At 48.2% G+C, this 17,217-nt stretch overlaps 1 protein-coding gene across 2 annotated transcripts in view; it reads right to left on the minus strand.

Moving 5' to 3' along the window:
- The window catches only part of Igf2bp1 (insulin-like growth factor 2 mRNA binding protein 1), a 43,766-nt gene extending 26,839 nt beyond the window's left edge, over window positions 1-16,927 (minus strand). The window contains exons 1-2 of one of the 2 annotated variants that reach the window (XM_087572160.1): window positions 16,420-16,927; window positions 15,244-15,304 (exon numbers count right to left, since the gene is read on the minus strand). In XM_087572160.1, the coding sequence (XP_087428286.1) occupies window positions 15,244-15,304; window positions 16,420-16,594 (236 nt within the window). In that variant the 5' untranslated portion in view covers window positions 16,595-16,927. 2 annotated transcript variants of the gene reach the window in all.
- Between the last annotated feature and the right edge of the window lie 290 nt (window positions 16,928-17,217).

Consider the following 17,217-nt stretch of genomic DNA (forward strand, 5'->3'; position numbering starts at 1 on the left):
GCCAGGATGATCCAGAGGTAGGTAGGGCAGCCAGACAGGCCAGGCAGCCAGCCGGCAGGCCCTCTACTGAGCTACGGGTTAGGACTGAAAAAGTGACATAGGAAGAAGACTGGAACCAAGGCAAATGCCATTACCAGCACAAGGAAGTAGAGAGGGGGCGGGGGAGGGAGGGAAGGGGGGGGGGGGGGAGAGAGAGCGAGAGAGCGCCGCACTCTTGCGCCTAGAAGGCAGAGATACCACTGGAATACACCTGTGTGCACACTGCCTTTAAAAGACTTGCTAGGGGTTGGGGATTTAGCTCAGTGGTAGAGCGCTTGCCTAGCAAGCACAAGGCCCTGGATTCGGTCCCCAGCTCCGAAAAAAAGGAAAAAAAAAAAAAAAAGCCTTGCTAAAGTTTATTTGTTTTGTGTGTGTATGGGGTGGTACACGTGCCACAACATGCATGTGGAGGTTGGATGACATGTTCAAATAGGTTTGGCTCTTCCAGGATGTGGGTCCTGGGGTTCAAACTGGGGTCATCAGGTTTGGCAGCAAAAGCCTTTGAGCTTTAAATGTACATTGCGCGCGCGCGCACACACACACACACACACACACACACACACACACACACTGTCCCATGTGTACCCTGATCCCTAAGGCAATGCTAGACAGAAGAAAGAAATGCCCTCTGGAAGCTTTTCTGGGCTTAATCGTAATTTCCTCTCCTCTGGAAGGGCCTTCACATGTGTGTTTAATGCCAAATCGGGGTCTGAGGAACTCATGGGCTTCTTATAGAACATGGTACTTACATACCTGTTGCTACCAAGAAGTTTTAGTTAAGGGGAATGAATCACTGTTTCAGAGCAGAGAGAAGAGGACACCTAAATGGACACAATAAACTGTCCCCTCATTTCACAGACACAGAGGTCAAGGCTCAGAGGAAACAGGACTAGCTGACTTGGGACTAGAACTCAGCACTTCCAGGCTGCTGTGTGCTCATGTCACCAAACAGTGCTGCGTGTTCACAGACAAGTTAACACAGCAGAAGTCATTAGTGCCTGACGGTAAGAGCAGGAAAAATGCCCGTATTTTGTATGGTTAAATGCTTGCCAAATGGCTTTTAACTGCATGCGGCTCTAATTTGGGCACCAGATTTAATTTGCAGAATAGCTAACTGCCCTATAACACGGCTGGGTGGCTGTCAGAGATCTGTTACGGAGGGGAAAGGGTAGTCACCAAAGCTCTTCTCTTACAAGCTCCATCTAGAGCGGGTAGAGGAGTAAAGGTGATTGGAGAGGTGCTAGCTGGAGGAAGAGCGTCAGCCTCGGAAGCACCTAATGCACTCAGGAATATATGGGTTGATAAGGAAGCTGAAAAGTTTTCTTTTTAATTGTTTATCCCACCCCCATCCCCACCGCAGCCATTATTCATGGGGCAGCCCCGGAAGAAGCTACAACAGAAGCTGACATAGCTTATGCCTTCTAGACAAACTCCAGGTCAGCTGGAGGCAATAGCTCCCTCCTCCCCCAACCCTGGGCTTTGAATAGAATTTTACTTTTTAACTTTTTAACTGGAGGGGTCTGGCCAAGTGGAGCTAAACAGTGGGGAAAGGGAGGCAAGAAGAACCTGGGGGCAGGGAAGAGTGAGGATGAAACCTTTACTAAAGCTTAAAGCACAGTAACACACAGAAAGGAGTTTGCCCACAGAACCTCCTGTGTGGAGACAGGGGTTCCTTCAGGAGCACTGTCCTCACTCACCCTGGTCAGTCTAGAGTTTCTGGTCTTCCCAAGGCAGTGGGGAAGGTTAAAAGCTGACAGACCCTCACTGACCCCCCCCCCCCCAGTCTCCCTCAACTGGATTTGCTATCTTAACTCCTGCCACCCAGCATCTCTTCAGGAAACCTAGGAGCCAAATTACCTAGCACTGGGGAGTAGAAGCAAGCAAAGAAGCCAGGTCAATCTCAAAAGAAATCAGATAGCGCACTACCCCTGTCCGGTGAAAAGGGCTTAGCATAATGCCGAAAATCCTTAGGGTTAAAAAATAATTTATCTTATCAGTAGAACGGACTCTGGTACAACCTCCCCAGTTGCCAACAAATACCTGTTGGAGGTGAGCGAGTTTGTTCATTAAGAGTATATGCTAAGGGTTGGGCTCAAGTTCTTAGAACTACTATCCCCGCCATTCCTGCCCATCCTGATTCCTGCTGGGATTGAGGTGGGGAGGTAAAAAGCCCTCCAAAGGGTCCTCTCCCCCAGGTTCAGAGATTAAGAGGCCGGACCACCAGCGCTTTCCAAAATGGCTCTCGGCCACCGGGACAAGGAAGAAAGGCGGGTCTTCAACAGCTCGGAGGACCTGGGCCTTGGACACAGCCTTTCACCAGGGAGGGTTGGAAAGCTGAGCAGTCAGGGCAACTGAGGAGGCAGCGCCGGGGAAGGGCGGCGGCAGCTGAGGTGGGGGAGGGTGGCAGCAGCTGGGGGGAGGAGGGGAGCCTGCAGGCCGCGCAATTGAGAAGGCCCGAGCAGCTGAGAGGCCCGGCCTGCGCCCCAGCCCCTCACCTCACGGGGGAAGCCCAGCGCGCTCTCCCACCCCAGCCCCTGGGTGGGCTGTTGCACTGCACAGGGACGGGGGACAAGGATGCGCCCCCATCCCTCTGCTACGATCTAGAAAGTTCACGCACCAAGACGCCCTGGGCACCCGGGGACGCTCAGCGGGTCCGGAGGGGCCCCAGCGGCCCTCGGTCGCCCGCGCAGGGCCCGTGGGGGAGGGGCCGCGCTGGGGGCTGTGGGTGGGGGTGGGGACCGGGACTTTGCCCTTTGTCTCTCTCTCTCCCTCTCTCTTTCTCTCTGCCGAGCCACCGGCCGAAACCCGACCCCATCGGAGAGCCAGGCAGCCGGCGCGGGGCAGGCTCCCCCTCCGGGGTTCTTTAGTAAATCCAGACCCGACCTCCCCGTGGTCAGGGCCGTGACTGAGGTGGTCCAGTGGGGGAGGGGGCTTCCCGCCTGCTAACCGGCCTGCAAACATTTAAGGGAGAGCCGGGCAGGGGGGCAGGGAGCCGGGAAGACGGTGGGAGTGGGGCCGCTGAGGCTGGGAAGGAGAAAATGACCCTGGAGGCGGCAATCCTAAGGGATATTGTCCGGGCGCCCAAGGTGGCCAGAACCAGCCAGGATGGGGAGGCCTTCCACAGACAAGGCAGAAATGGGATCTGGGAGTGGGGCAGAACCTAGGGGCCCTGGGTATTCCGGGAGGCTCAATAGCAAGTTATAATGGAAGTCATCCTTGTCCCGATAATAAAATAGGGTGTTAAAGGGACTGAAAATCCCTTACCAATCCCTTTAGGGTGTCATCAATTATGTTACTAATATGAAGTTTTAAGGATGCAGCTTTGCATGTACTGAGTTTACAAGGTCTCTTCATACAAAACCTATGAACCTGGAACATGAGGCTGATGGGAACTTCTCCATTTCCAGGTAGCAAGAGAGGCTCAGAAAGATTGAGTAGCCGGAGAAGGCAATGGCTAGTAACAACATAAGGCTTGTTCCTGCTTCCCAGAAAAAACATAATGGGTTCTTGCTCCCTAGAAGCCAATGTACAAGGTTAAGAATTATGATTCAGCTGACATTAACAGATGTCCCTAAAAAACTGAAGAGTGAGGAGGAGAAAGGCATCTCAGTCTGCCCTGAACCCAAGCTCCTGCTTCCACCCCCACCACCCACAAAAACTAAATAAATAAAGTAAATATATAAAAACCAGGAAGCTATCAACCAAAAGGCTGGAAGGTCTTTGCCCAGGTTGTTTCATCGAGTTCCTGAGAAGGGGGAGAATCCAAGTGAGGAGACTGGAGGCCCGGAAATAAACCATGATCCCTGGAAATCACCACAGAATCCCTTTTTCTAATTTAGTTACCCGCACAGGGGAAGCTTGTGGACTCCCACCATTTTTGTTTCTTTCAGTCTGGGAAGGAAGAAGGCCCAAGGGAGGGACAGATACACGATTTTGTAGCACTTATGCTACTCCAATAAAACTCAAGAGAAGATGCAGCCTGTGTTAGAGACCGCTCAGCTCCAGACACAAATGTCAGGCTTTGAAAGCAAACACCTCTGTGTTAGGAAGGCTCTGTGTTAGGAAAGCCTTGTGTTGGGAAGGAAGGCTGTGTTGGGAAGGCCCTGTGTCAGGAGGCCCTGTGTCAGGAGGCTCTGTGTTAGGAAAGCCTTGTGTTGGGAAGGAAGGCTGTGTCGGGAAGGCCCTGTGTCAGGAGGCCCTGGCTGTGTGGCTGTTCCATGCAGGTCTGGAGAGCTTTTCTGGTTTTCAGTTGAATGTGGCAGTGGGATGAAGGCAAGAACACCCATGTAGTTCCTTTGCTTGCTAATAAGGGGCTCTTCAGCAACCCAAGCTGACTCAACTCAGCACTCTGCATCCTAGCTCCCAAGTGCTAGAATTACAGACATGACTACCACATGGGGCTCCTCTGCAGGCCTTCTAGAACAGCATGCAATAAGTTAGATACATAGGCCTCTCCAATTGGAGGAGGACCAGGTTTGACCCTTGGTCCGCCCACATACTGCTCAGAGGCTCACCAAGAGCACTAAGAAGTGCTTCAGCTCCCCCCCACACACACACCTAATTCTCCCAACTGAATGCCAACTCCACTCTTAGGAGATGAGCTACCTTCCTACCTTCCTCCCTGCCAGACAGCCAACTCTCCTTAATTCACTCTTTTCTTTTTTCTTGCCTATACTCCAAAATCCAGTTTAGCTGCCACCCCTCCCTCTGTTCAGGCCCTTGAGTTATGGGTATGTGCCCCTGCACCTGAATGCACAATCCAGGGCCAGTCACAGCTCTCTCCTGGATCTAAGGGAAAGCACTGAGCGCAGATGTGAGGCATTCCTCCTCCTCCCCCGCCTCTTCCTTCTCCCCTTCCCCCTTTCTCCCCCCTCCCCTCCTCCAGCTAAAAGGAATACCTTCCTCTTTTCTGCTCCCCCCCACCTCAATAATCCTTCTGCCTGCCTTTCCCACCCTCACTGAGAGAGATCCAATGCAGCTACATAAAAACCCAGTAAATGAACATGCAGGGCAGTGGTCAGCAACAATTCGAGACCACTTCATCTCAGAGAAAATGGAGGGAGAGTAGATTCCTAAGGTGAGAGTTACTTATTAAAGTTTTTCTGATAAACCCTAAACATGGGGCTGCTCTTTCGCTTGTTCCTTATTTTACCTCAGATGTCTAACAAAGGAAGGAACACGCAGATGAATGAATGTGTATACAAGGCTAGAGTTAGCAATTGCTAAATATTTTCCCATTTATCTGTTACATGTTTAATTTTTAATAGCCAGTGGCTGGTTGGAAAATTAAATGCTCACCCCAGGCTGCTAATAGCGTAGAGTCTATTTGTCCTGAGAAAGGAAAGCAAAGGATCTACACAGGGAGCTACTCACTCAAGGTGGCCAGCAAAAAGCAAGGGTTTGACTGCCTCAGACAGACATGGGGTTCCTGAAGATCATCCCACTTCTACCCAGAGCTCATTTCCAGTAAGACCCTCCACTCTTCTCACAAGCCCAAAGCATCCCCTTTCTGAAGCGTCCTCACTGTGCGTCCTGGCTGGCCTGAAACTTACAGTGAACCCTCTGCCCCCTGCCTCTCCAGAATGGGGAATCACAGGTATGCCCTGGCCACTTTTACTCGAACAGATTACTAAAGTGATAAACAGTCCAGAGTAAAGGGGCTGGGAGGCCGCTCAGTGGCTAAGTGCGCTGGCTGTTCTAGAGGACCCAGGTTGTATTCCCAGCACCAACATGGCAGCTCACAACTGTCTGTACGTCCAGCCAGGGGACCTGACCATTCTTGTGGCCTCCATGAGTAACGCTCAGGTAATACACTGTCATACATGCAGCAGGCAAAACACCCATGCACACAAAAAGACAATTTTAAAAAGACTAAACCCCAGGCTGGGAGTGTTCTCACTGGTAGTAGTGCCTGGTATTCAGTAAAACTAGGGTTCCACCCTCTGAAATACCTCCCCTGCTCTTGTAATGGCCTAGTACTTATTTTCAAAGCCCTAGCAGATGCACCGCTGCAGGAAACCCAGCTCTCTGAATGACCATCCTTTGCCCTTTAATGCGAGGCGCTCTCTGTTACAGTTACACTTTCCCAACCAGAGAGGCAGAAGAACCAACATCTTCACGTTCCTTTCACCCAGCAGCCCCACCTCAGTTCCTAGCTCCCCGACATTTTCTCCTCCCTGGAAGGTGTAATGGGAAGTTGATGAGCCCAAAGCCATCCCAACTATGACTCATTCCACTCTGTATTAACAAATGATAAAGCCCTTTATAGTAACTGACTAAAGTCACAACCCTGCTAAAAAGCCAGAAACCACACCCAGATTGAAAGCCTTTCCCGTACCCAGTACGAGAAGGTTTACACCTCAAGGCTGAGGACGTGCACACAGTATCTGTCCTATCTGTCCACTTGGAACAAACAAGGTGAAAGTGAACATGAGATGGGGTTTTAGGTGGATTCTGTGGGACCGCTTCTAGACAGGGAACCAGGGAGACGATGGGAGGCCACAATAAAGGGAGGAACTGTACTCAAGTCACCTCCAGGCCCTAATTTCTAAGTGCCTATTTTATGAGCTTAATAAAGACAGAATATAAAAACCAACATCCATGCTATCTCCCACCAGGGTAGAAAAGCTGCTCTTCCTTGCTCAGAACCCACTGCCCTGTTCCTCCCGTCCTCACACTTCTGTGGATTCAAGTGGTTCTCTCTCCCACACACCTTTGACAGGAACTTCAACAGCGAGATCACAAAGCAGCACCTGAACCAAGATCAGGACCTCAGGAATTGTAATAAATGACCATTTCTCCTAATAAACAATCTAGTCCTCTCCTCCATACTCGCCCTGCTGCATCCTCCAAGCCTAGGAGTCAGTAATGTGGGAGCTCTGGGAGGTTGCCGACAGCTAAACGTCATGAAGGCACACTACAGAGCCCCCACCGTACAATACACACCCAGGAGCAGAGGTGAGCGCTAGGCTGTTGGGGCTAGAGTGAGACCTTGTCTCAGCATCAAACGAAAGCAATAAAATAATGAAAAACAAAATATGTACCTAATCCACCAAGTACAAATAAACACCCAATCTAACCATCACTACCCCAAGTTGCCATACACAGCCCAAATTCTTCATACATATTTTCAAACACAAACACACACACACACACACACACACACACACACACACACACACACACACACGATTCCAATTCTCCTGGAGCAACCACAGCTCTAGGAACAGAACATAAAACCTGAAAAGAAGGTAGAGAGGTCAAGCAGCAGCAAAGCCCGCGGCCAGCTACCTCAGCGAACTACTGCTGTAGCAACAGTATTAGCTGCTACACACTACTCTTCCTTTTTTAAAATTTATTTTTATTTATATGAGTATACAGTAGCTGTCTTCAGACACACCAGAAGACAGCATCAGATCCTATTACATATGGTCGTGAGCCACCAATGTAGTTGCTGGGAATTGAACTCGGGACCTCTGAAGAGCAGGTAGTGCTCCTAACCACTGAGCCACCTCTCCGGCCCCACTACATACCACTCTTAGCATGCTTCACAGTGAGAACCTGAGAACCCCTGCTTTGAACACTGATCTGTGAAGTTATTTCCCCAGACCATTTACAGAAGGTGGACAGGGGATCTGGGCTGGACTGAGACAGCCTTGGGAACTGTCCTCCCTCCTGATCCTTAAGAATTTTGAATAATGCCTCATCTTTGGCCAGCATGATCCACATACGAGAGTTCCAGGATAGCCAAGGCTACACAGAGATCTTGTCTCAAAACACACAAGGAATTTTGCACAATTCATGCCCTTTTCACCACCAAAAAGACTCAACCTTTAATAAGATTGACTTTTTAGTTTTTGAGACAGGATGCTTTTACAGAGCCCTGGCTGTTTAACCTGGAACTATGTACACCAGGCTGGCCAAGAATTCAGAAGATCGACCTGCCTCCTCAGGGATCAAAGGTGTGTGCCAACACACCCAGCCTAAGACCAACTTATTTAAGGCTTTTTAATCTGTTGTATGTGTCTGTTTTTATGTAGGCCAAAGGACAATCTACTGTTTCAAGGGTACTTTCTATATACACGAATTTGTGGAGGCCAATGATGCCCCCCAAATTGGACATAGAGATGGTAGTGAGCCATTAGAGTGCAACTTCTTCTTAAGAAGTTTTCCTGGAAGCTGGAGAGATGATTTTGTGGATAAAAACACTGCCTGCTCTTCCACAGGACTTGGGTTTGATGTCTGACAGCTCCAGTTCCAGGGGCTCTGTCTGACACCCCCTTCTGACCTCCGTGAGCACAGCATCCAGATGGTGCACATACATACATGCAGGGAAATCGCTCATACATAAAAAATAAACAAACCTTTAGGCCAGCCTACCTATATAATCAGACCCTATTTCAAAATAAATGCATTTCTAAGTTTTTCCTCTTAAAGACTCCAATTCTGGCACCAGGTGGTGGTGGCAGCGGCACCCGCCTTTACTCCCAGCACTCAGGAGGCCCAGGCAGGAGGAGCTCTGTGTTCAAAGACACCAAAACCGAACAGAGAAATACTGTCCAATCAAACTACCCACTCAGATTCTGCAAGTGAACATTCTATTTCCTGAAATCAACTCTAAATGAAACATTTGGAAAATTCTCCCTTTTGCTAAGGAAATAATTGTCTAGCTAGAACGTACAGGACAACGATTCAGAAAAAAATAAAGAAAACACTTGATGCTTGCCACAGACCATCAGTTTCCTCTGTGCCTACTAGCCCTACAACATCAACTGCCTAATAGCCGCGGTCTTGAAAATACTGATTAATCCTCAGTCCTTTCTAGCCATCCTGCTGGTTGCTTGGTGTTTTCACATCTAAAGCAGTTGCTTGCTGGCCAGCTCTGCTCCTGGTGCCCAACTTTTACAACACAACTCATTTCTGATGTCTGGTCAGTGTGATTAGATTTCTCTCTAACTACATTAAAATTATGAGGTCCAGACCCACTTTGGAAAACCTCATGATTTACCAACACCAGCACACACTTGACTTCAGTGGCTTATGTTTTGAGAGAAGGCTTGTTCCAGTCTTATTTGTCCCCCAATTTACTGTGCTGTGAAGATGGGGAAAAAGCCGGCCTTACAAAGCTGGCTGTGCAAGAGATAGCAATACTGGGGCTGGGGATTTAGCTAGGTGGTAGAGCGCTTACCTAGGAAGCGCAAGGCCCTGGGTTCGGTCCCCAGCTCCGAAAAAAAGAACCAGAAAAAAAAAAAAGAGATAGCAATACTAAGAGGACCACTGGCATCTATGAAGGACACGTGGTCCCTGCTGATCAAATTCGAGGGACACTCATTTCTTCCTACTAGTACAAAATTCAGACTGAACTGAACTGAACACTTCTTGCTGGTCATCTGTTCTCCCAACCAGGTGTTTTTATCTATCTGATCATTTCTAGCCAAATCAAATGATCAGTAACCAAATAAGCAAGTACAGGTTGGGTTTTTCGTTTCGTTTTTGCTTGTTTCTTAAGGGATCCTTGCTTCTGTTTGGGGGAGATGTTTTACAGTGGAAAGGGATAGGAACACAAGTTTCCTACTAACAGGGAAATGAGACCCTGAGTTGATGCCTCCCCATTAGTCAGCTGTAAGACCTGACTTATCTTTATACATTAAAAAAAAAACAAACAAACTCAAACACAAAACAAAAAACAAGAACCTTGTCATTATGACTGTTTCAATCAGTCTCCTCTTGGAAAAGTTACAGATACTGATAGTTTATAATCGGGGCTCTAGTCCCGGGGCCAAAGGGCAGTGGTAGTGGTCGTGTAGGGGTAACCTAAGGGTCACTGCACTTGCTTCTCCCCTTTCTCCAAAGGTCTGCAAAGGAATCTGGGTCCCACGGCTGCTCAGGAAATAGGAAAGGCTCATGAGCATCAGATTTAGGTACAGGAACTGAGTCCTCATCCAGGGTCTTGAGGACCCCAGAAAAGAAAGTGAGGCTGAGGAAAGGACGGGGTGCATGGGTGAGGTCTGGTAGCAGTGGGAAAAGTCAGATGGAGTTCTCTAGGAAGAGCCTAGCATGCAGCTCTCCTCCCCCACTCCCAACCCTTTTTTTTAACCTTTGAGAGCAAAATTAGCCCAGCCTTTCTCTTTTTTCTTTTCTTTTTTTCGGAGCTGGGGACCGAACCCAGGGCCTTGTGCTTGCTAGGCAAAGGCTCTACCACTGAGCTAAATCCCCAACCCCCTTTTAGAATCTTTTAAGTCCTGAGGACAGACGAGACAATTTAAATTTTAACAGATGGGAAAGTGTCACTTCCTCAATGGCCTTAGCTCTTTTCTTTCTTTCTTTCTTTTTTTTTTAAAGATTTATTTATTCTATAAGTACACTTGTAGTTGTTTTCAGACACACCAGAAGAGGGCATCAGATCTCATTACAGATGGTTGTGAGCCACCATGTGGTTGCTGGGATTTGAACTCAGGACCTCTGGAAGAGCAGTCAGTGCTCTTAACCACTGAGCCATCTCTCCAGCCCCAGCTCTTTTCTTTCTTATGACACTCTCCCTGCCACCTTCCAGAGCCACACACAAACTAAGGTATGCACCAACAGACTTTTCTTCAGCAGTAAATCTCTAAAGTTCAAATAACCAGCCAGGTCTAGTGGCTTGGACTGTAATCACAGCACTCCAGACGCTGAGGCAGGAGGATTGCCATCAAGTTGGGGCCAGCCTCACACTTACACTGTGAGTTTCCAGGCTAGCCTGCAATATACAATGAGACCCAGTCTCCTTTTCACATAACCAAACCAAATGTGTGGGGTTTGGGTTTTTTTCTTTTTCGAGGCATAGCCCTGGCTGTTCTGAAACTGAGATCTGCCTTTGCCTCCAGATTGTTGGGATTAAAGGCGTGCACCACCAAGTTCTGCTCAAATGTAAGGTTTTTAAAAACTGGGAAGTGTCTTTTACAAGCTGTCAAAACTACCATTGTCAACTGGCTGTTATAGATTAAAGCACAAAAACATTAAAGAGAAAAACAAAACGACACCTGAGTCTTAAAGCCAGCCCTCCCATCTTTCAGGGTAATTTTAAGAGCAGACACCCAGAGACCTTGCATCACCAGTCTGCCCATTGCTCTTATTACTCTTACCCCACAGTGTAAGACACCAAAGCCCACGCCATCAAAACCACACGACTGAATGAAGTCACTCTGGATTTAGCGAGGGGAACCACAAATCTTCCCTTCTTACTAGAACATTCCCCATCTGAGAAACCACCAGAGTAACATTTTATCTTTCTAATTTGGGTCAGAAAACCCATAGTTAGAGAGATTCACAGTGCTTTCAAAGGACAGTTAAATTATATACTCGGACATGTCTTGTCTTCAAATATAAACCACAGTGTGGAGAAACAATGGGTTTTACTAGCAATAAAGGAAATTCATAAATCCGTAACATTCATGTGTAAATGAAACCTAAAGTGGAGAGGGAGTGAACCTCAGTGTTTATGTTTCTTCCAAACACTACAGAAAACTAAGACAACCATTGTTTCACTTAAAAACAGCTAGGCTAGGGCTGAAGAGATGGCTCAGCGGTTAAGAGCACTGACTGCTCTTCCAGAGGTCCTGAGTTCGATTCCCAGCAACCACATGGTGGCTCACAACCATCTGTAATGGGATCCAATGTCTCTTCTGGTGTGTGACAGTGTGCTTACATAAAATAAATAAATAGGGGTTGGGGATTTAGCTCAGTGGTAGAGCGCTTGCCTAGCAAGTGCAAGGCCCTGGGTTCGGTCCTCAGCTCCGAAATAAATAAATATAAATAAAAATAAATAAATAAAATCAAACCAAAAATAATATGAACTGTTTCTATTTTAAGCTTGTTTTCCAGATGGGGGTCTCTCTGTGTGTGTAGCCCTGGCTGGCCTTGATCTTACGCAGAACGGCCTGCCTCTGCCTCCCAAGTGCTGGGAGTGAACGTGTGCGCCACCAAATCTGAGTTTATGTGTGATTTTGTGTTGTATGGGTGTTTTGTCTTATATATGTTTCACCTCATCTGAGTTACGGTCCTTTTGGATTTGGGTATTAACTCGTAATGGGGAACAAGTACGTGCTGTAAAAGCTAGGCTGGTTCCTACCTTCCCACCTCACCACCTCACTCCTTTCACTCACAGCCCCGAACTCCAACCTGCTGTTTGCTTTTTGATTAAATGCAAACTTATTTCTGAAGGTAGTTTTAACATGCTTTGAAAGACTTAGTGGCTCAATTATTCAACGTTTCTACAGTTCATTTTTAATCAGTTGAAAATATTTCCTGCCACATTAAAAGGAAAAAAAACAAAAAAAAACAAAAAAAAAAACAAAAACAAAAAGCCAGCCACTCACAGATTCTAAGGTGCTCAGTCCGGAAAATTAAACTTATAAAATAAGAAGATTGAATGCATTCTCTTTATAGAGTTTCCACCCCTGGAAAACAGACCTAGTTTTCATTTGAATCATTGGAAATTTAGGAGAAAGTATTAACCACCCACTTCATTTTAAATCGATTTAAAGGCAGGAACTATTGTCAACCCAGCATCAAGAAACCAGCAAACTTGGAATCACCTGGGGGGTGGGAGGGAGCAATACACATCTTTTCATATGCTCTTAACAGCAACATTCTATTTTGAAGACACCAGTTGACAGTAAATATGCAAAGTTTAGGGCACATTCCTAAAGAAAGGCCTGGGGGTAGGTATAGGGAAAAAAATCTCATTCTCTTTTAAAGTAAATCATATCACAACCTCCCTAAGCAAGTTTAAGATGGCTGGCACCTCCTTCCTTGCCTGGATTACTCCTAAATCTCTTGGAAGGAAATATACCTAAACACAAGTGCTACAGAACTTTTTCAACTGCTTTGGGTCCTTCTCCTTTTACGAACATTTGACAGTGAATACAACTCCCAACAAAGGCTGAAATTGCTAACCAGATTCCCCACACTGGCCAGGGAAGGCAATAGTCAATTTTAAGGTCTCTCATACTAAAAAATCGAAATTTTTTTTTTTTTTTTGCTGTTTTCAGCTTAAATATGGTGTTCATTCTCTTGGGTTTTAAGGTTTTAATCCCATCTATCAAATACGCCAAAAAGGAAAACAAATACGGTAATACTTTTAAACCACAATTCATTAGCAGCTAAGTGTATCAAGAGTTCAATTTTAAACGCCACTGAAAACACACTACACATGGGAGAAAAAAAAAAACAGCACTTCTACAGTTCACTTCGCTTAGGTTAGTCCTGACCAAATTCTCTTCTGCTGTCTGTCTGGGGCTGAAAATGCCAGTAACAAACACAACTGCGGTAGTCTGTTCAGACACAAACCAGAAAACAGCCCAACATGCTTCCTCAAGGAACTCGAACTGACTTAAGGAAAACAAACTTTTTTTTTTTTTAAAGCCTGGGACTTCAAAAACTGGTTCATACTTGAAATAGTCTCTTCTTACCATCACTACCCAGAAGGGGCAGGGAACAAATGATTCGACATTTGGTTCAAAAAAAAATTATTTCAGAAAAGGAGAGCGTGCACAAAAGATCTAATTTATTACAGACGTGAAGGGAGAAACTAAAAAAAAAAAAAAAAAAAAACTCTCAAATCCCCTTTTCATTCCAACTCAAAAGAGCCCAGAGTAAGGCATTTGAGGGGACAAGAAGCCTGGACGGAAATGCCTTCAAATCAAGCAGATGGCTTGAGAGAAAGATCCACAATTACAGGGCACTATGAAAATTAAAATATAAATGTTTTGAGTTCCATTTCACCACATTTTGCCGTTTTTCTCTTTTGCCTTCTTTGGCTTTAAAGAGCAGAAAGGAAAAGTGACCACATATTTCAGAATCCCAGTTATTAGATCCCCCATCAACACAGCTTTGAATTCACCATCATCAAGGAATTTACTCCACTGTATTATTCTCATCTCCAATTTTTTTCCCCAAATGAGGCTGCTTTCCTTCCAATTTTAGTGCCTCTGTTAATTCTAAACACCTTCCCAGTTACAGCCTCAAGCATTTGACAACAAACCACACTATAAACATAGACACAAAGCCACACTGATGATCTTAGCTACAATAACTCAGTCACTAAAAAACCTGAAGCCAAACCACATTAGACATGATCTCCAGCTAAACTTTCTAAATTCTTTTAGAAATATGCCCCCAAAAGCACAGCACCCCCACAAGATTCCCAAAAACTTCAGAAATACACCAAGCTCCAGCTGAAAGAGGGATTGAGGGGTTCAAAAATGTCCCGAGGGGTTGCTTCCAACTAAGGACAGGAGAGAAAAGTGCACTGTCAACACGTTCAAAAAGTCTGATGTGAGAAACACAGCCCTAACACTACACAGCCAGAGTTCAACCGCAGACTTCGAGGGGACTGGAAATCCATCCTGAATTTTATAAAGAAGATGGAGATACCCCATTTTGTAGAAAAGACGGAATATAGAGTAAAAGGAACCACACACACACACACCCATTCATCCACGGAGTTCTAGATCCTCCAAAGAGCCCCAGCTCACGGCCTCAGCACAAAGCTCACCCCAGATGGTCCCTGGTAACAATGGACTGAAGGAGTGGGGGTGGGGGGGGTTGGAAAGGGATAGTAGAGCCAAAGCAGAGTCTTTGAAAGATCCAGTTGAGGAAGCAAGATTCGAGGGATGAGGGTATGTGTGGGGGGCAACAAAATCCATGCCTGTAATAGAAATTATTAGCACATCATAAGAAAATCTGAATGGGGTAGGTTGCTCTCACTATTCAGCCCCAATAGAAAAAGAACTCTCCCTTAAATCTACTTACGAATTGTGTTATTTAAAAAAAAAAAAAAAAAAAGATCAGAAACAGAAAAGAGGCCTGATAGGAAGTTATAAAAATCACCATTAGTTTGAACTCTCCATATTTAAACTTCCCAGACTAAAACCGGTCCCACACTTTGAACTAACTCCAACTCCACAGAGCTTCTACCTTATTGATTTTTTTTCTCTTTAATTCGTCAAGTAATGTCTTTTAGCCCACCCCAAGCCCAAGTTGTCAGGTTTCTTTTAAAGCTGTTAAACAACCATTACAAGATCTTGGCCAATCTCTCCCAGCCCCCAACATCCGGAGTTGTGGAGGGGGGTGGGGGGTGTGGAAAGGCCAGTAATGGGTTTGTTCCATTGGAGACGTTATGGACCCCTGAACATTACTGTTTCCCAAAAGAAACTCTTTTCCTACCTTTGTTTTTTGGGTACCGAGTGTTCAATCTCTAGGCGTTTTCCTTGCAATTCTACTTTCCCTGAAGATTAAAAAAAAAAAGACATGAATGAGTGTAAAGAAGTGGGGGGATGGGGAGGGAGAGTGGGTAAGGGACATTAGCTAAATTCTAGAGTTCCCTGGGGCCTCCTGGGAATCCAGGCTAGCTTCAGAGGCCTGTCGGGGGAAAGGTTGCTCCAGGCTTGGTAGAACTCATAATTTCGTTGTTTTTCAGTTTTTTTCGTTTTATTTCCATTAGTCACGTGGGCTAGTTTGAACAGACTGCTCAGATTTCGGAAAGGTGTGTGCGTTTGTGTGAGCGCGCTGCTTCAGCGGCTCCAGAAGTAGAAGGAAGGAACCAGGGGCAAGCAGTACCCCGTCTCTCGAAGTGAGGAGGGAGTAGAAAATTAAAAGTTTATTTCCCCGCAGAACCACAGAGAAGAGCTCAGGCGACCAGGCGTCGCCTGTCGGGGCCACGGAGCTAGCAGAGGGCCTGGGTGGGGGGGCTGTGGGGAGGGTCCCTCGCGGCAGCCGCGCGCCTCTCGGCCCAGCCTCGGCGTCTCGGGAAGCAGCATGGCGACCCGGCGCCGGCGCCGCCGCCGCGCCACCCGGCTCACGCCCCACTTTCAAATCAAAATGGCTCAAGCCCCAGGCCTTGGGCGGGAGGCGGGAGCCCCTTCCTCCTACGTCCTGCCTCAGGGCTAGTCCCTAGGAAAAGCGGGAAGAGCGGAGGTGCGCGAATCCTCCTCCTGGAAAGGCCTGGGACGAAGGGCAGGGGCTTTGGGGGTGTTCTAGCAGGTGGGGGGCTGTCCAGGGAGAGGGGGGATCGGGAAAACACGCCTAGACCCGGACCCCAGTGCCCGAGACACCCCCACCCCCACCCCCACCAGTTGCCAACCGGGGCTCCCGCCCCGTCGGTGAGGAGGGGGGCAGGGAGCCACGAGCGTCTCGGGCTGGAGGAAGGGGTGAGGAAATCCCGAATGTCTCTGCGCGGGGAGAAGGCGTCGAGGGAGGCCGGTCGAGGCTAGGGACGAAGGCCGAGCCCTCCCGGGCCCGGGAAGAGTTGGCGGGCAAGGCAAGAGAAGCTGCAGGTCCCCGTTGTTCCGGGATTTCGTTTATTTGTGTGTGTGTTTCCCGGGGAGGTGGCCGCGCTCTTACCCGAGAAAGTTTCGATGGCCTTCATCGCCCAGTGCTCGTCGGGGCAGTCCACGAAGGCGTAGCCGGATTTGACCAAGAACTGGCCGCTGTAGGAGATCTTGTGCTCCGCAAATACTTTCTCCAAGTCTGCGGGGGTCACGCTCTCGTTGAGGTTGCCGATGTAAAGCTTGTTCATGGTGGCGGTGGCGGGGCAAGGACACGGTCCCAGGCAAGGCCGAACGGGGCGGGCGCGGGCGGAGAGCCTCCTAGGCCGAGAGGCGTGGAGATGGGCGGCGGGAGCCGCAAACTTTCTACGCACCCCACCCCTGAAGTTGGCCGGAGATCCGGGCCGGTGGGTGGCCTGAGGGCACGCGGAGGTCACGGGAGAGTTCGGGTTAGCCCGGGAGAAGTGCCCGCCAAGTGTAGGGAGGCTGACGACGACGCCGCGCGGCTCCTTCCCTTCGGTCCGAAACCCCTGCGAGCGGGCTGGTGTGTCACGTTTCTCCGCGGCCGCCCTGGCGCCGCCTCTAAATAAAATCGACTTGGAAAAAAAAAAAAATGGAGCGGAAAAAAAAAGGCGAAGCCACGTGGTGACAGCCCCCACCCACCCTGCAGGGAAAGACCCCCGACGCCACCGGGCCCCTGGCCCTCCACCCGGACCAACCCAACAGTCTCCAATCTTAGGGGGGGCGGCACTCAGAGCACCCCAGGGGTAAACCAGGAAAGTGGAGGCAGAGCCCCCCCAGCTCTCCTATCCCCCTCCCCCTTTGCAAGAACCTGGCCCCTAAAGCGGCGCCCCGCCCCCACCCATCTTGCCAC

The sequence above is a fragment of the Rattus norvegicus genome, chromosome 10, assembly GCF_021556685.1.
Source record: "Rattus norvegicus strain SHRSP/BbbUtx chromosome 10, alternate assembly SHRSP_T2T, whole genome shotgun sequence".
Classification (NCBI taxonomy): Eukaryota; Metazoa; Chordata; class Mammalia; order Rodentia; family Muridae; genus Rattus; species Rattus norvegicus.